This window comes from Paramisgurnus dabryanus, chromosome 19 (genome assembly GCF_030506205.2).
Source record: "Paramisgurnus dabryanus chromosome 19, PD_genome_1.1, whole genome shotgun sequence".
NCBI classification, from domain to species: Eukaryota; Metazoa; Chordata; class Actinopteri; order Cypriniformes; family Cobitidae; genus Paramisgurnus; species Paramisgurnus dabryanus.
The window spans coordinates 29,782,051-29,798,965 of NC_133355.1; the positions used below are offsets into that span (position 1 = coordinate 29,782,051).

Below are 16,915 nucleotides of genomic sequence, written 5' to 3' on the forward strand. Positions count from 1 at the left end.
GAGTTAATAATGCACACCCAAGGTGGTAATGCCGTTACACCGCAGGGGTGCATTATTTTTAAAGAATTCAAAGTCAATTATAAGTCAATTATTCTGCTTAGTTACCACATACATTGCTCTGGTGTTTATTTTAAGACATTTGACAGGTCGGGTGTGCGTTTTAAGTAAGGGATAATGTAGAGGCAGCCGGTAGTTATCGGGAAATAAGCCCCGACAGTGTGATCAGTCTTGTATCACACTGTAGGGGCTTATTTCCCGATAACTACCGGCTGCCTCTACATTATCCCGCTTATTACACGGCTACTTGCCACATAAGAAAAAAAACTGGACATGAATATGAATTTGAAACATTTTTTTGGCATATTTGTTTTAAATTAACATTTTTATCCTTCCGCAAAACTTTGCACAGATGCATAAAATGATCGTAATACCTTATTAAGATCCTCTGCTTCATACTTGTCTGTCTCCATTTTTTTCTCTTTTAGTCAGTCTTTGAGAAGTTTTAATGCCCATTCTGTATTTTTTTTGTGTGTTGGCTTCGTAGCTGTCATGCTCTATTTTGTCAAGTTCAGTCTCAGTAAGCTCTCTGTGTCTTGTCGTTGTTGTCGAGTGTTTGTCACAAGATGGCGCCAAACAGACAGTAATCTTTATTGATCTTTATTGGCGCGGAGCGATTTTACTCGTGCAAGTAGTCCGGCTATGCGTTATTATTTTGGAGCGGTTATTATTTGAAAAGAACGAACCTGCAAATGTCTCAACTGACCAATCAGAATCAAGCATTCCAGAGAGCCGTGTAATAAAGAAAAATAATTAACACCTATGGAAAATTTTTCAACCAATCAGAATACAGCATTCAATAGCCCAGTGGTAACCGGCATGATAACCGATATCTTTTTGTTCAGCAGAACATAGAAATTAGTTTGGATGAGTAAATGATGACAGAATTTTTATTTTGGGTAAACGATCCCTTTAAGCACTGCAAAAAATGACTTTCTTACTTAGTATTTATGTCTTGTTTTTAGTAGAAATAACTGAAAATTCTTAAGTTAAGATGCTTTTTCTTGATGAGCAAAATGACCTTAGTAAATAAGTCTAGTTTTAAGACAAATAATATACAATTTAAGTGAAATTGTCCTTAAAACAAGCAAAATTATCTGCCAATGGGGTGAAAAAAAAATGTGAACCAAGTAAAATTTTCTCACCCCATTGGCAGATATTTTTGCTTGTTTTAAGCACAAATTCACTTAAATTGTATATTTTTTGTCTAAAATTTTTTATTATTTTCTTAGGTCATCTTGCTCATCAAGAAAATAGATATTGACTTAAGATTTTTTAGATATTTTTTCTGAAAACAAGACAAAAATACTAAGTAAGAAAGTCATTTTTTGCAGTGAGATTACTATATTTAGGATGTATTGCCCACCTTAGGTTCCATTCACTATGAATTAAAGGTTGCAAAATGACAAGAAGCTAATATAGATCAAATAAATAAGCCAGAAGACACACACAACAAAACATTAGAAGATGCAGCAGGTCTGGTTGCATTGTTGATATGTGATAAAACACCTCCTCCATTGACATCAACAGCACAATAAACATCAGTTGGATTTCACAGTGGCCTCTATTTACCTCCTTGCTTTTCAACCCACCTAAATGTCTTCAACATCAATGTTACGCATACTCTAATACCGTAGGCAGCAAACAAATGTGCGAATGAGTATCATTGACACAGGTGGGATGCTGTCAAACACCATGTACCGTATCTGTTTCATCCGGGCTAGCTCAGGACAGCAAACACAAATAGCTAAAATCTCCTTTTCAAAGGCTTCTGAAAACCAGAGAATGTTGACAATGACAATCACATCTCCAATAAACCTCGGGTGAATGTCTGCGAGAAACCCAGGAAGCGACCCACTCTGACAAGACGGGGTCACAATAAAGCCTCCATCACTATCGCTAACCATCACACTAAATCTTTACGTTGGCGTATTGATGGCTCAGATGTGGGAGGACTTCAGTCTGTCTTAGTGATTAGCAGCGTCCGTTAGCGACGCACGCACAAACACATCCTCGTTGCATTGAGCTGGTTCATGAAGCATAAAGTTACTGAAAGAGACCTGGAAGACATATATGATGTCTGCATGTTGCTTTTGTTTGTTCCCTAATGCCATTGCATATATTTTTCTCTTCCGTGAAGGTTTATGGATGGCGATGATGTGAGATTTATCTGAGCAGCTGTGCTCTCGGTACACAGCAACATTAAGCAACCCAATTGAGGTTCAAGATAACCCATTAGACTCAACTAATCAGGTGTTATTAAGCCGGCAGAACACGACCACACTGACAGTTAAGATGATGGAAGACGAAACTACATGGAGGATTGAGATCTGAGAGACGATGGGTGGAATAAATAAGATGCTGGAAGCAAACGCCACTGGGGTTTGTTCATAAAGACGAATGAAGCACTGGACAAGTGCATGGACAAAAAGCAAAAGCCGTTTCTCGGTACCAAGAATGGCAATTTATGACGCTAGTATTTGGAAGTTTGGGTTAGGAGGACACAAGCTGGGTTTCCATTGAAACGTGAAGGGAATCTTTTAAAAATTTGCACAACAAAAAAGAAGAAAAACAAACAAATGCGAATTAGGTGAGTTTCCATCAAGTTGTTTGAGCAAATGACAGTGGTATTGGTAACCTTGTAATCAACAGTGAATAAAACAAGGCACGCTTAAGAAAATGAAGACAACAATACAACAACAGCGGAAACAGCTAGATGATTAGTCACGTGGGCTTAATCAGAATCTTCTATTATTCACATTTACTCTTTTTCACAAAACAGTCAGTAACCACCTGAAGCTAGCATAATATATATATATTTTTAATTTAGGATTCGAAATTTTTTTCTATATTTTGGTCTTACTGGGTTAAATGAAAACAAACAATGCCTTTCATTTGCCACCCCAATTGAAGAATGACTCCGCAGCTGTCAACTGTTCACCGTTTAACGTTGTTTACAGTATACATCTTCTATTTTGCTTATCTATTTGTATCTAATCTATTCGTAATTGTAAACCTATGCTTATTGTTGGCTTCTCTGACAAAATGTTACATGCTGCATAATTTGCTGCAAAAGTTATTTTAGATAAAAGCATCTACGAAATGAAAGAATATAAATGTAAACATCTGTTGGAACGGGAATTGGGCCTGCTGTGATCTTAGCTACAAAACAGCACAAACAAAAAAAAACTTAAAAGTGGGTTAACAGGTGGCTAACAATATTGACAAGCACTAGACACCCTAATAACACATCATTTAGTTAAAATGTAAACAGAATGCTAATGAGCAGATGGCTGACTGATGGGAAACCCAGTAAAGCAGAATGATGATCTGATGTGATGACTACAAATTTCTGATCAACTTAACACAAGCATTGACTTTTTGAGTCATGTACATATGTCAATGCTTTGATTTTAGTGAGTTAGCATATTGATAATAATAGTATACATTAAAATATATGTAATGCTGGTAATTCATTTTAGCTTTCTTCTTCTGCTCGCCAATTTTTAAAAAAATTTAAAGTAATAGTTTACACAAAAATATTAATTTGCTCATATTTTACTCACCCTCAAGCCATCCGCACAGTAAACCTGAACAGTACAATATAATTATTTTAAATAAGTGAAATTAAATCAAACCTGTGAAAAAGTTTAATACACTTAAAGGTTTGGTGTGTTTTTAATGAGTTCATCATTAAGTTCCACAAAAAAAAAAAAAATTGAGTCAAAGAACTTTGCTACATCAAAAATTGTATTTATTCCTTCCAAACCGTCATTTCAATACCACAGCCTTAAGTTGGAGATTTAGAAGAGTTTGCTATTTTTGTTACCTTTGTTCAGATGTGTAGTGCCTGTGCTTAAGCTGTGGGTCGGTTATGTGTTTTGGTTTCCTAGGTAATCTATGTGTTGTTTACTTTGCTTGTTATATAAATAAACTACAGTATGTTTAAAGTACTTTGTTGTTATTTATTTTTTGCGGAGTTTACCGGAAGTTACGTGTGGACCACGAACGCTGCTTGTTTATGTTGTTACTGCTGAAACCGTCTATATTCACGTATTTTTTTATTATTTTTCATGATACTCTCATAAATTTCCGAATTTTTTCGTGATCATATCACGAATTTCTGTTTATGTGTCATTGTCACGTATTTGTTACTCAACTGCTTTTTCCTATTTTCAAACTATTGCCGCTTCAGTTTAGGGTTAGATTTGGTGTTTGCGTTAAGATGCCACTTTAAGTATTGGTTTATATTATTATTTTTTTAAACCATTGTCGCCTGGTGTTAAAGTTAGAGTTGGGTTTGGCTAAGGATGTCATTTTACGTAAATCTAACCCTTAACCGAAGCGACAATGGTAAGAAAATAGGACAAAACAGTTGAGTAACCAATATGTGACAATGACACATAAACAGAAATTCGTTATATAATCACAAAAAAACGCTTTAAAAATCATTGTCTTGTTGAAACAACCATTTCAAGGGCATGTCCTCTTCAGCATAGGGCAACATGACCTCTTCAAGTATTTTAACATATGCAAACTGATCCATGATCCCTGGTATGCGATAAATAGGCCCAACACCATAGTAGGAGAAACATGCCCATATCATGCTCCATGCTTCACTGTCTTCACTGTGTGTACTGTGGCTTGAATTCAGAGTTTGGGGGTCGTCTCACAAACTGCCTGTGGCCCTTGGACCCAAAAAGAACAATTTTACTCTCATCAGTCCACAAAATGTTCCTCCATTTCTCTTTAGGCCAGTTGATGTGTTTTTTGGCAAATTGTAACCTCTTCTGCACATGCCTTTTTTTTAACAGAGGGACTTTGCGGGGGATTCTTGAAAATAGATTAGCTTCACACATACGTCGTCTAACTGTCACAGTACTTACAGGTAACTCCAGACTGTCTTTGATCATCCTGGAGGTGATCATTGGCTGAGCCTTTGCCATTCTGGTTATTCTTCTATCCATTTTGATGGTTGTCTTCCGTTTTCTTCCACGTCTCTCTGGTTTTGCTCTCCATTTTAAGGCATTGGAGATCATTTTAGCTGAACAGCCTATCATTTTTTGCACCTCTTTATAGTTTTTCCCCTCTCCAATCAACTTTTTAATCAAAGTACGCTGTTCTTCTGAACAATGTCTTGAACGACCCATTTTCCTCAGCTTTTAAATGCATGTTCAACAAGTGTTGGCTTCATCCTTAAATAGGGGCCACCTGATTCACACCTGTTTCTTCACAAAATTGATGACCTCAGTGATTGAATGCCACACTGCTATTTTTTTGAACACACCCCTTTCAACTAATTCAACTAATTGCCCAATTGCACAGCCTTAAGAGCGTGCATATCATGAATGCTGGGTCTCATTTGTTTTCTGAGAATCTACTGAACCTACTGGTAACTTGTTTGCCACGTAGCAATAAAAAATATACTAAAAACCTTGATTATTCTGGTTAGTCACATTGTACTGCTATTATTTTGAACAAGACTGTACACCTGGGATGGCTTGAGTAAAATATGGGTTCATTTACATTTTTGGAGGTGAACTATTGCTTTAAGTTCTGCTCAGACATTCCCCTTGGCCCTTGCAGTCTTTATAATGCAATTTTACCCAAATTGCACACTTATGCACAACTCTACGCCATTTTATAGCATCAATTGTGTGACCTGCTGAGACAAACACACTTCAGACGGTGAACAAGGTCATGTTCAGCAAAACAGATGACACTGAAATCAAAAGTACAACAAACAAATCGATTTTCATTGACTCACACTGTTTCTCAGTCATTTGCCCTCATATGGGAAAGAGATGCACTAACCATTCATAAGTTCGTTCTTACTAGTCCATACAAGAGGCTTAGTAACTACTAGTTAGTTTGGAACCAACTCCCTATCTTATTCAGTTGCACCATTTGATTTTAAGGCAGAATGTAACTTGTAGTCATTAGCTCTCTTGAGTAATGCGTAGTTGCATGACGTTTACCCAGGGCTGTTTCTAGGCATAGGCGAACTAGACGGATGCCTAGTGCGCCACCAGCTGCAGGGGGCACCAAAGAGCGTGTATATATTTTGACTGAAAAATGAGCACTGCAACAAAATTAAAGATAAACTCTGAATGTCACGTGTTTAACACAGAATAGACAGCAAAATATTTAACCAGCACCAGACAGAAGATATTATATGTGATTTGCCCAAAAATATTGCAGTTTTTCAAGACCGCAACCAGCTTAAACACATTTATTTTCATGATAATTGAATCATTATTATGCAATGCACTTGTGATAATTTGCCCTTAAGAAAATGAAGCATGACTAAACTATAGTAAAAATAGTTTTATGTGTAGTAAGTAACCACAATTTACTATGGTCTTACCATAATAACAATAGTTTTACTACAAATAAAATACCATAGTAATACAAATGGTCATTAATCATGGTTACTACAAAAATAAAGTGTTGGTTAACTTTCCTCATGATGATAACTGTAAATATGGCTCACAGTGGACATGAAAAAAAGAGCTGTGTCTTACGATGCTAAATATATTACTTTAATTGTGATATTAAAAATATTTAGAACTGATAATTTACTTTAGAACTGTAAATATGATATGCACAAGAGCAGTGGGACAGTTTTACATGTGTTCCTAAAAGCAGGGTAAAGATGAATGTCTATGTATTTCCACACTAGAGTAATAATTGAGTGTCGATTTGAAATAAATAAATTAGTCATTCACATACTATGTGGTATGTATTTCAAAATCTGATGTGGCCCTTGAGAGAAAAATATTTGCCTACTCTGGTCCAACAACTAGCACAAACTGGGCATAGCCCCCCTAAAATGTGATTGCTGCCTCCACAGTTCCCCTATAGCACAATTAGGCTTGAGTACTGTCAATCTGATGTCTATATTATGCCATAGGATCAGAGGGCTATCAGTTACTGCCTGATCATTAATTACATTTATATCACTGGTCTGTTGAATGCTGTATTCTGATTGGCTGAGAAATGTTCCGTGGGTATGCATTAATTTCTGATAACTGCACACCTAACTTGTCAGATTTCTTAAAAATAGGCACCAGAGCAATGTTTGTGGTAACAGTGGTATAAAAGAAATAATTGACTTTTTTGAAAATAATGCACATCCGCTTCGCGTCGTGCCGCATTGCACCTTGGGTGTGCATTATTTTCTTATAATTCAATGGCCCATCGTCAATTATTCCTTACGTAAAGTCTGCATTTTCAGCCCTCAGCACCACCATTAGATTAATCGTCAATTAAAAAAAAAAATGGTTCAGTAAAATGGTTCTCTTATAAAAACGTGTAATTTATCTTATTTACCTGCTTTGTAAAATTGAAAGCAAGTTTTGAGTTTTACATAATTACATGATTTTTACCTTTTGTATGAATTGCATGTTTTGTATTGTATGTAATTGTATGATCTTGTTTGGGGGGGGGGCAATAAGGGGTTTCGCCTAGGGTGTCAAAATGGCTAGAAACGGCCCTGCGTTTACCTTTAACCATGTAATAGCAGCCTATATGTTATATGTATGAGCAGAAATTGTGTTGAAATGCCATACATTGTTGTCCATCTCTAATTTATGAATTATCATATAGTATATGTATAAAGGATTAAAGTCTGTTGAGGAAAACAATATCTTATTGATTTAGTTCAGTCAGTCGGCTAATTTATTCCAGTTGTTACTCCTGATTTGAGGCTTGCGTATAAACTTAGATTGTACGTAGAGTTATGCTTCAACTAAGTTTTATGGTGCAACCCAAAACTATAGTGCATAAGTGCCCCCTTAAGTCAGAACTACGCTAAGGGGTGCACACCAAAACTTTTAAACGTGTCTGAAAACGCCTGGACAACGCCGAATGCTAGCTGTTTTTCAGCTGAGTGCCAGCTTTCTTCAGCTGAGCGCTTTGGTAGCTCTGATACTTCAGCCGTAAGCCGGTTGGTTGCTGTGGTAATGCTCTGCCCCTCCTCCACTGTGATTGGATGGCCGTTTGAGAACTGACATTGACGAGCCGAGCTTTTCACTCAAAGTTGAATATTTTTCAACTCTCAGCGTTCAGCGTTGAGTGCAGAAAAAACACTGTGCGCCTGTTTTCATCACGGAAGAAAGCCGCTAGCTGCAGGCTTATTTGAAAAGCGCAGACCTTCCATTGGAAACAATTGAAAACATGCGCCGACCGCGGGCGTAGAAGCTTTGGTGTGCACGCCCCCTAAAGGCTAAAGTATGGGCCCATTTTTTAGGCATACATGAGGGTCCGCGTACAGTGCACGTGATGCCATTTTTGTCATCAGAAGAGTGCGCACATATTGTACGCACACTGCCAGAATTTTTTAAACCCCAAGGTACATTGTATGTGCAGGTCACACATGCGACCTACTGAAGAATGTAATACACTGAAAAAAAATACTGGGTTATTTTCAACCCAGAGTTGGGTAAAATATAAACATTTTCTGGGTTGATTTTAACCCCCGTCCCTTTTTGACCCAACACTGGGTTAAAAATACGTGTATGTGTATGTATATCAAGAGATGCGTTTCATTTTGTCGCAATGCACATGCATCGAATGTGAGCGTACACCTAGTCACATAAACTATGCTTTGCAAGGCTGTGTGTTCGACTGTGCTCACAACTAAAAATAAACATATTATACTCCCGGCTTTAGTTGTAACATGCGCATTGCTGGTGAAACCAGCCCTTGGTTGGTAAAAATGTTAGTGTTTCTTAAGATAATAATATAATCTTAATCATTCTATAATTCATACACAAGATCACACCGCAAATCAGATTATGCCGGTCTCCCTTATTTGAACTCATTGGCAGAGATCCATGAACTCAGCTGAGTGTGTCAGGTAAGAAAGATGTGCAAAAAAGTCCTTACAATCGCTGCTATAATGCACCAGTTATAACCCTTCACCCGGACTCTTATTGATTCTCTATTGACTTGGTCCAGTGAATTCTGGACCCTGTTGTTTCATATCAAATTAAATGATAAAATCCGTGGCATCCAAGGAATCATTTTCATACAGTAGGTTGCCACCGGCCCTTTACGGTCAAGTTGAGGTTTTTTGTGATGCGGGCGGCTGTGGACTACAGTAGCTTCAGTCTCTCTAGAATAACCCAAAATAAACCCAAGCCACTTGATTGATATGTCAGCAATAGCTCCAGGATGTTTGGTTGTTTCAGGCAATAAAGCAGTACAGGCCTTGTACAGCATCTTCACGGCATTTCTAAGCCTGCCGTCTGTAGAGCCCTTACTTTGGCCGACCTGCTCAAATTGGCTTCACAAATGTGTTGTACCCGTCTTACAGTGTGAACTCCACACTGGTGTAAGAGGTGACAGCGAGCGCTAGAGCCGAATGAGACAGATCCTTTATGTTTTCCTAAAGCACCCTGGGAATGGCAGATCGGATTAAGAGCAGAGGAAAATGATATCCTCAATACAAGCTGCTGCCCCACGGATTTGACTGCTGATCTCATCTCTACTGACCCGCTCAGGCACTCACACAGATCTCATTCTATCTTTCATTCATTTCTCTATCTCTCCTTTGGTCTCTGTCACCCAGTGGGAGCATACGTGAGTTGATTTATTCTGTGGGAGATGGGTGGAGATGCCTGTAAGGTCTCCAGTGAGCCATGAGAGAGAAAGAAAGAGAGAGTTGAACAAACAAGTCAGATAAACACACTATACACAAGGAATGCTGGAGCAGAAAGAGATACAATGAATAATAACCCCATACTGCAGTGCTTTTGGATTCGCTTCCCAAAGGAAGCCCAACAGTACCCATTATGTTTGATCCACACCTGACTGAACTCATCACCTCATTAGCCAAGCTTTCCGGGAAAGATAACAAAGACTTCAAAAATGTGCACTGTTTGGAGATAGGAACAGGGTTTGTGCTTTTGAACAAGTTACAAAGGTGAACAAACATTCGCATTAGTCTCTTGTGATGTGCTAACTGCTTTTCTCTGCAGATTCGCACAGGGCAATCTGAGCCATGCCAAAGCTTGTTTGATCCCCAAAGACTAGTTGGCTTTGACTCGTGCGATACGCCTGGTTTGCTGAACCGTGCCCTTGCCCATTTGAAAAGGTGCACTTGGGGGGGGGGACAAGGCAACACTAACTTCTGCCTAATTTCTGTGTTGGGTTTACGGAGTAGCCTACACATACTTGCGTACCATACTCCATGTCCTGACGCGCACCTCCTCAGAAATTAAACAACACATCGATTCAATGCAGGCCACAAGTGTTTTTGACCTCTTTCGGGTCAATAAGTCTGCGATATATAGCATTCATATTTTCTTCATATTGCCGCTTGAACAATTTGGATGAATTTGCACGTGTAGAGCGGAGTAGACGCGCGGAAAAAGCAAGCATTTGACGCGTGTCAGAGGCAAACTCCGCTTCTTGTGGGAGGGGCAAGTGCTATGCGGTTGTCTGTTTGCAAAATGACTGATGTTGATTGTGCATTTATCGAGAGAGTTACCAGTTTGTATTTGGTAACCTTACTATAGGGGGAAAATAAATGGTGTGGGTCGATCTTTTTATTCCTGTCTCCTCTATAGAAATAAGAACTTGTGTCGTATAGCTCCGGGTGACTGCCTATGGACAATATTAAGCGTTGGTTGAATGAGTGACTCCGGGCGGGGCTGCCACCACAGAAGCAAGCAGGCTCCTGATTGGTTAAGGCGGCGCGAAATTCCGCCAAAGTTCACATTTTTCAACTCGGGCGTCAGCACAAATTCGTGTGAACCGCAATATGCACAAAAAGCATCATTCGCGCTTACCGTGCACAATGCTCAATTCGTACCTTTCACGCGAGCGTCACGCGCGAAAGAGGCGGAAAAGCGTCTTCCGCGCCGAACGGCTCTTCCGCGCCGTGGGACCTCCTGATGCGCGTCATCTCGTCTTCACATTGACTTAACATTGAAATCACTCACATTTCACGCCTCTACCGCGGTTGGTGTAAATGCAGCATTAGCTTTTCCGCTGGAAAGGGTAAAAACATAAATGAACTTGGGCTGTAACAAATGTCGCTGTCTATTTGCCGAATCACTGTTGATGCTTCAACAACACACAACAAGGTGCTGCATCTTTGTCCGGACAATTATGTATTGCACGTAAAAACATAAATTGACGGCTTTCGCCAGACTAAAGAAATTTGTGTAAATATTAGTTTTTATTGAACAAAATGTAATGTTGTCATGTACTTCCAGTCGGTATTTATTTATCAGTCTGTCTAGTGGCTAAACTGATCTCTGAAAGAAATATCTTATCGAAAATAAAAATGTGGTTTGCTAAATATGAGGGGAGATGATGAGAAAGGATCACAACTGTGCAAAGAGTTTTGGCAGCCAGGCAAGAGTTCAATGATCTGTAGGATATGGATACATTAATTCAGAGCCGGCGCCACACCATAAGTAACAGGAGGCCAGGCGGCTTCCAACGGGGGGGCACGCAATTAGCAATAATAACTTGCAAAAACAAAGCATTAAAACAACAAATACAGTGCAAGCACACACTCATACAACTGGTGCATACTGTCAGCTCATTTCCCGTATAATTATCATAATCACGTCAACAGTCTATAGCCACACTTCACATTTAAGCTTACGTAAATTAAAACAACGCTAACTTACCTTTAAAAAAAAGCTGCGTGCGAACATTAAACTTCCTTAAAACAATGTCATATAGATTTGAAAATTCCACCTCGACCTCTAATCTCCGAGTTTGAGCCAGTCTGTGTTTGCATGAAGTCAGATGAAGCAGGCGGTGCTGGTTCGTTCTAAATGTTCTAATATCCATATTTTACACCATCCATAAAATGCCACGAAAAAACACATTGCTAGTATCAAGTCACATTAATATGCTAAGACGTAAAGAAGCATGAGACTCAGCAATACAACCAATCAGAGAAACTGGTCTATTTAATAAAAAAATAAATAAACATATCAACAATATTTTTCCTCATTTGATTACATTGAAAGTCATGAAACATTCAATGTTTAATTTCTTTTAATTATTCTTGATATATATTAAATAATAAAAAACCTCTTTGGGGGGGCAAGGCCCGCAAATGCCTCCACTTGACACCGGCCCTGCATTAATTTTACACAGTAAAATGTTGTTGATGTGTCTTTTTATGCATTTCTGTACAGCACTTTGGTCAGCCTGTGCGCTGTTTTAAATGTGCTCTATAAATCAATCAACTTAAAACTTAATGTTAGCTCACTGTAATAGTTGATACGCGTTTGATATGAACAAATGTAATTTCTTTTATTTATTTTTCTATGTTAGCAGAAATAAACTACACTATACATTCTGCTGAGTTATTTTTATGTTTATGTTGTTGCTGCTGAAACCGAAACCGTCTATACTGTGCGTAGTCGCGGTTATGAGTCTGGACGTAAATTAACATCCAGTCTCTGTTTGTTTAATGGTTTGACTAGTGGCTAAACTGAACTCTGGAACAAATACCTCATCAAAAATAACAAATGTTTTGGTTTCCTAAAGACGAGGGGGAACGGCGATCATGGATCACCGCTATGTGAAGGGACGTTTGGCAGCCGATCTGTAGTTAACATTAAATACGTTAATAACATTAAAATTTGTTAGCTCAGTGTAGTTTTTGATACGCTTTAGCTATGATATAAACTAAGGTAACCTACTTCTTGTTTTTTTAAGCTTGTTATCAGAAATAAACTACTTTAAAATTACTTTATTGTTATTGATTCTTTGCTGAGTTTACCGAAGTTAAGTTTGTTCCACGAAAGCCGTTTGTTTATGTTGTTACTGCTGAAGTCCCGCCTTCTGGGGGAGTGGCTTTGTACAGAATCACGTGAAGCGCTTATCAAACATGTGCGTATATGCAGTAGCTAAAGTGACCTAAAAAGTATTTTAGAGCAATTTGAGCTTCAGAAACAAGTGTTATGGTACAGTTGATGTCAGGTTTAATTGTTGATGGGAATATGTTGTGTAATTGTGACTTTAGCATGTGATTTTAGTCTTTCCCTGTTCAAGTAGATAGGAATTTAGTATTGCATGACTGAAATAACTGCCCAGAGGCGCTTTGAAGACTCTGCTCTATCCCCTTTTGATCAGAAAGAAACACTGTATAGAGTATCTGCATGAATCGATATAGCTGCCTGAGGCAACCAACAATTTGCGAACAAAGTGGGCTTAACTTTCTTACAACTGACTTTATCAAACACCTTTAATTGATAATATTACTGTATATTTCACCCTGTTTTGTAAAAACCAACAAGCAGTGTGTTCTTACGAGATTTACAACAATGAAAAAAAAGAGACAGAGAGAGAGAGAGAGAGAGAGAGAGAGAGAGAGAGAGAGAGAGAGAGAACAGATGGGTGAGATCATTTCTTTATACAGTCCGTCTATATACGCAGCATACTCTCTCTCTGTGTGTTTGTGTGTGTGTGTGTGTGTTAGTATGTGTGTGTTTGTGTGCACTGACTGTGGAAGGTCTGTAATCTCATTAAAGCTGCTCTGATTTATGGAGAGAGGAGCGATACAGGTCAGGGTTATAGAAACCACACTGGACCGACTCTTTCAAAGGGGTCACACACAAGCAGGGGTCAATTGAATGTGCGCACACACACATTCAACTTACTGGTCACAATGGGTTTTTAAAATTCAAACGAGGGGCGAGTTATTAATCACAGTCTTTAACAAGTGTTCTGTGTGCTAACCTTTAGTGAAACACTGGAATAGGAACACACTGCTAAATGGACCCTTACGAAAATTAACAATGTGTTTTGTTGTAAAAGTGTAGTAGCCATGTTTTTTTGGTTTATTGATTACTATAATCAAAACCATGGTTTTACTACACTAACTATGGTTTAACCAGACTCTAAAAATTGCTAGGTTAATTGTTTTTAACCCAGGGTTAGGTCACTATTGGAAAGAATAAACAGCAGTGTTGAGCTTAACTGTGGGTTTACACCAGACGCGAGTTCAATGATTTGCGTGACAAGATTACATTCAAAGTCAATGCAAAGATGCGATCAGACGCGTCCTCGCGTGGGGCGATGCAATGCAAAGATGCGATCAGACGCGTCCTCGTGTGGGGCGATCCGGATGATGCAATATGGGAATCTCATTTGCCACGGAAAACGCACGCTATTTGCCTCAAACGTGTCTTCGGCCAAGTGGAAAATATTCAACGCGAGTGAAAACCTCGCATGACACGAAGTTAAATCCCGCGAGTAATTTAGAGCGAGTAACGCAATGACCCACCTTTGGTGTGTACATAGCATTACAGTACTTTGAAGCCTTGCCAAGTTAGGTGCAGGTTCACAGAAAACCTGTCAGTGGGGCAGTATCCTTTCAGAAAGTACACCTATGTACATAAAGAGTGTATATTTGCACCGCAAATGTATACATTATGGACAAATGTATATTCATGGGTCTCCAACGTTGGTCCTGGAGGTCACCTGTCCTGCATATTTTAGTTCCAACCCTACACCAACACACCTGCCTCTATTTTTAGGTAGCCCTGAACAAATTGCTAAGCAGGTTCAGGTGTGTTGGATTGGGGTTGTGACTGAAATCTGCAGGACAGGCGCCCTCTAGGAACAGGGTTGGAGACCCAGGTATACATAATGCACCTCGAGGTACATTTTTAGTGGGTACATTTCCAGTTACAGCTTTTGTACCTTTTGTTTCTGAGAATTTACTGGTGCAGACCAAATGTTTTGTTTTTCATCATTTAGTCACACGTTAACATGGTAAATGAGGTAAATGATGTGTTTGTGTACAATACTGTATACTGTATTACATGTATCACTCTAATAGAAACGTCTAACTTCACAAATGAATTACACATTTAGCATTTAGTATCTAATGCACACTGTAACGTAAACTGTGAATAAAAAGTTATGATAAACTGCATATTTTGGTATAACATTTTATATAGACTGGGGAAAAGACATGCAACGAAATAAAAATGTTGTGTCATGTAAAATAGGATGTATTTAGTATTTTAGTTATTGATGTGTGTGCACAAGACCGACCTTACCTGGTATTCACTGGGCCAGAAGGTACTGACGGCAATCTCCACCTGCTGCCACTGTCGGCCCTGAGAGCCGGAGACATTCCACACGGCGTTTCCCCGCGATCCACCGTTCACACGCACATACACACCGAGACTGCCGGGACTGTGTCCATCCCGACTGTACAGAAAATAACTGAACTGAACACAGTGTGTATCATTCTCACTCAGGGGACGTAACATGAGCTGAGCCCGCTGCCCTGGACCATACTGAGACGAGTTCACCAACAGGTAAGAACCTGAGAGAGACAGAGAGAGAGAGAGAGAGAGAGCGAGAGAGAGAGATTATATCATTAATTTCGCAAATGTTTCTATCCAAAGTGATATCCAACCAAGCGTTGGGTTAAAAATGAACGAACCAAACAGCTGGGTTATATTAACCTTAATTTACGATATTGTTTTGTAATGCGTTTTCTGCTACAATTTAAACCAAGTGCATTGTAATTATTGTACGTGACATTTAAATTGAATTCAATAAATATGCTATGTATAATATTTTTGCTTACAATTTTTTTTAATAGTAATCATTACATTGGTTGCTCATTAAACACAGCAGAGAAGACTTCAGGGGGCAGTTGCACCAGTGTAAAAAATACACCTGAAAAATACATCTGAAACTACAACCAGGTGCATCAACGCTGAGTCTAGACGATGCACGTCCCCATGTAAGCGTTTAACCACAGTGAATAAAATGGGTCTCATTCACTAAGCATGTGTTCGCATGAATTTGTGTGTGAAATGTGCATATGGACGTGTTATGAATTGTTGGAACGTTTTCGTGAGAAGGTTAAATGTGCGTATAGATCATAGATTGTAAAAAAAATGGACAGATAAGTTACAAAGCCCCCTCACAGTTGCTATGAAGGGCAAAATTAGCTAGACCAAAATCACTTTATTTATCAGGCTGTGAACATATTTGTTTCTGCTGTAAAGATGGCCATTTTAACATGGGGTTTATGGGAATTGACCAAGGGCCAACCTTCCGATCTCTCTAATGAAGCCAATATGGAAGTGATTTAAACTGCAATTCATTGTCGACCCGAGTTCAAATCCCGGCTAGAGGTCCTTTGCCAATCCCATACCCCTCTCTTCACCCTATACTTTCCTGTCATCTCCTCAATTACTTTCTATCCAATAAAAGGCAAAAATGGCCCAAAAAATTATAATAATATAAACTGCAATTCATCGACTGGCCGCTAGAGGCTGGCTCCAAAAGCGAGTCAATTCCCATAGACCTCCATGTTAAAATGGCCAAATCTACAGTAGAAAATAATATGTTTACAGTACAAAAAGTGTTTTTGGTCTGTATAGCCAGCCTGGTCTCACTGTTAATACGTAGTGTTTCCATGTAACTTTAAAAAACAAAAAACCTGTAGACGTATTTACAACATTTAAACGTAGCATTATTACGTTTTGACAGCTAAAAAACGTAAAACATTTACAAATCTTTCATTCCATAAAGATTTCTGAATAATTTCCCTTTAACCATTTTAGCGATATGTTACCACCTTAACCCTACCCCAAACCTAACCCTAAACCCAAACCTTACCCTAAACCCAAATTTTTTATACAAAATTTTTAAATAATGTATTCTTTTTATATTAAACGTAATGGACAGATATGTTTAGGAACATCAATATAGCATTAATAAGATATTTTAATGTAATACAGTCCTACGCAAAACAGTTTATTAAAATCATTTAACGTTACTGTTTAAAAAATCATAACAGACAGCCAAGTGTAATCACAACAACTTATTTATTGCAAATATTAAAATCAAA

The 16,915-nt window shown here is 38.5% G+C and overlaps 1 protein-coding gene across 4 annotated transcripts in view; it reads right to left on the reverse strand.

Annotated features, from left to right (window-relative positions):
* The window catches only part of ptprua (protein tyrosine phosphatase receptor type Ua), a 354,316-nt gene that overhangs the window by 193,001 nt on the left and 144,400 nt on the right, over positions 1–16,915 (reverse strand). For all 4 annotated transcript variants that reach the window (XM_073812654.1, XM_073812653.1, XM_065290946.2 and 1 more), the window contains exon 3: positions 15,102–15,373. In XM_073812654.1, the coding sequence (XP_073668755.1) occupies positions 15,102–15,373 (272 nt within the window). The remainder of the gene's footprint in view (positions 1–15,101; positions 15,374–16,915) is intronic.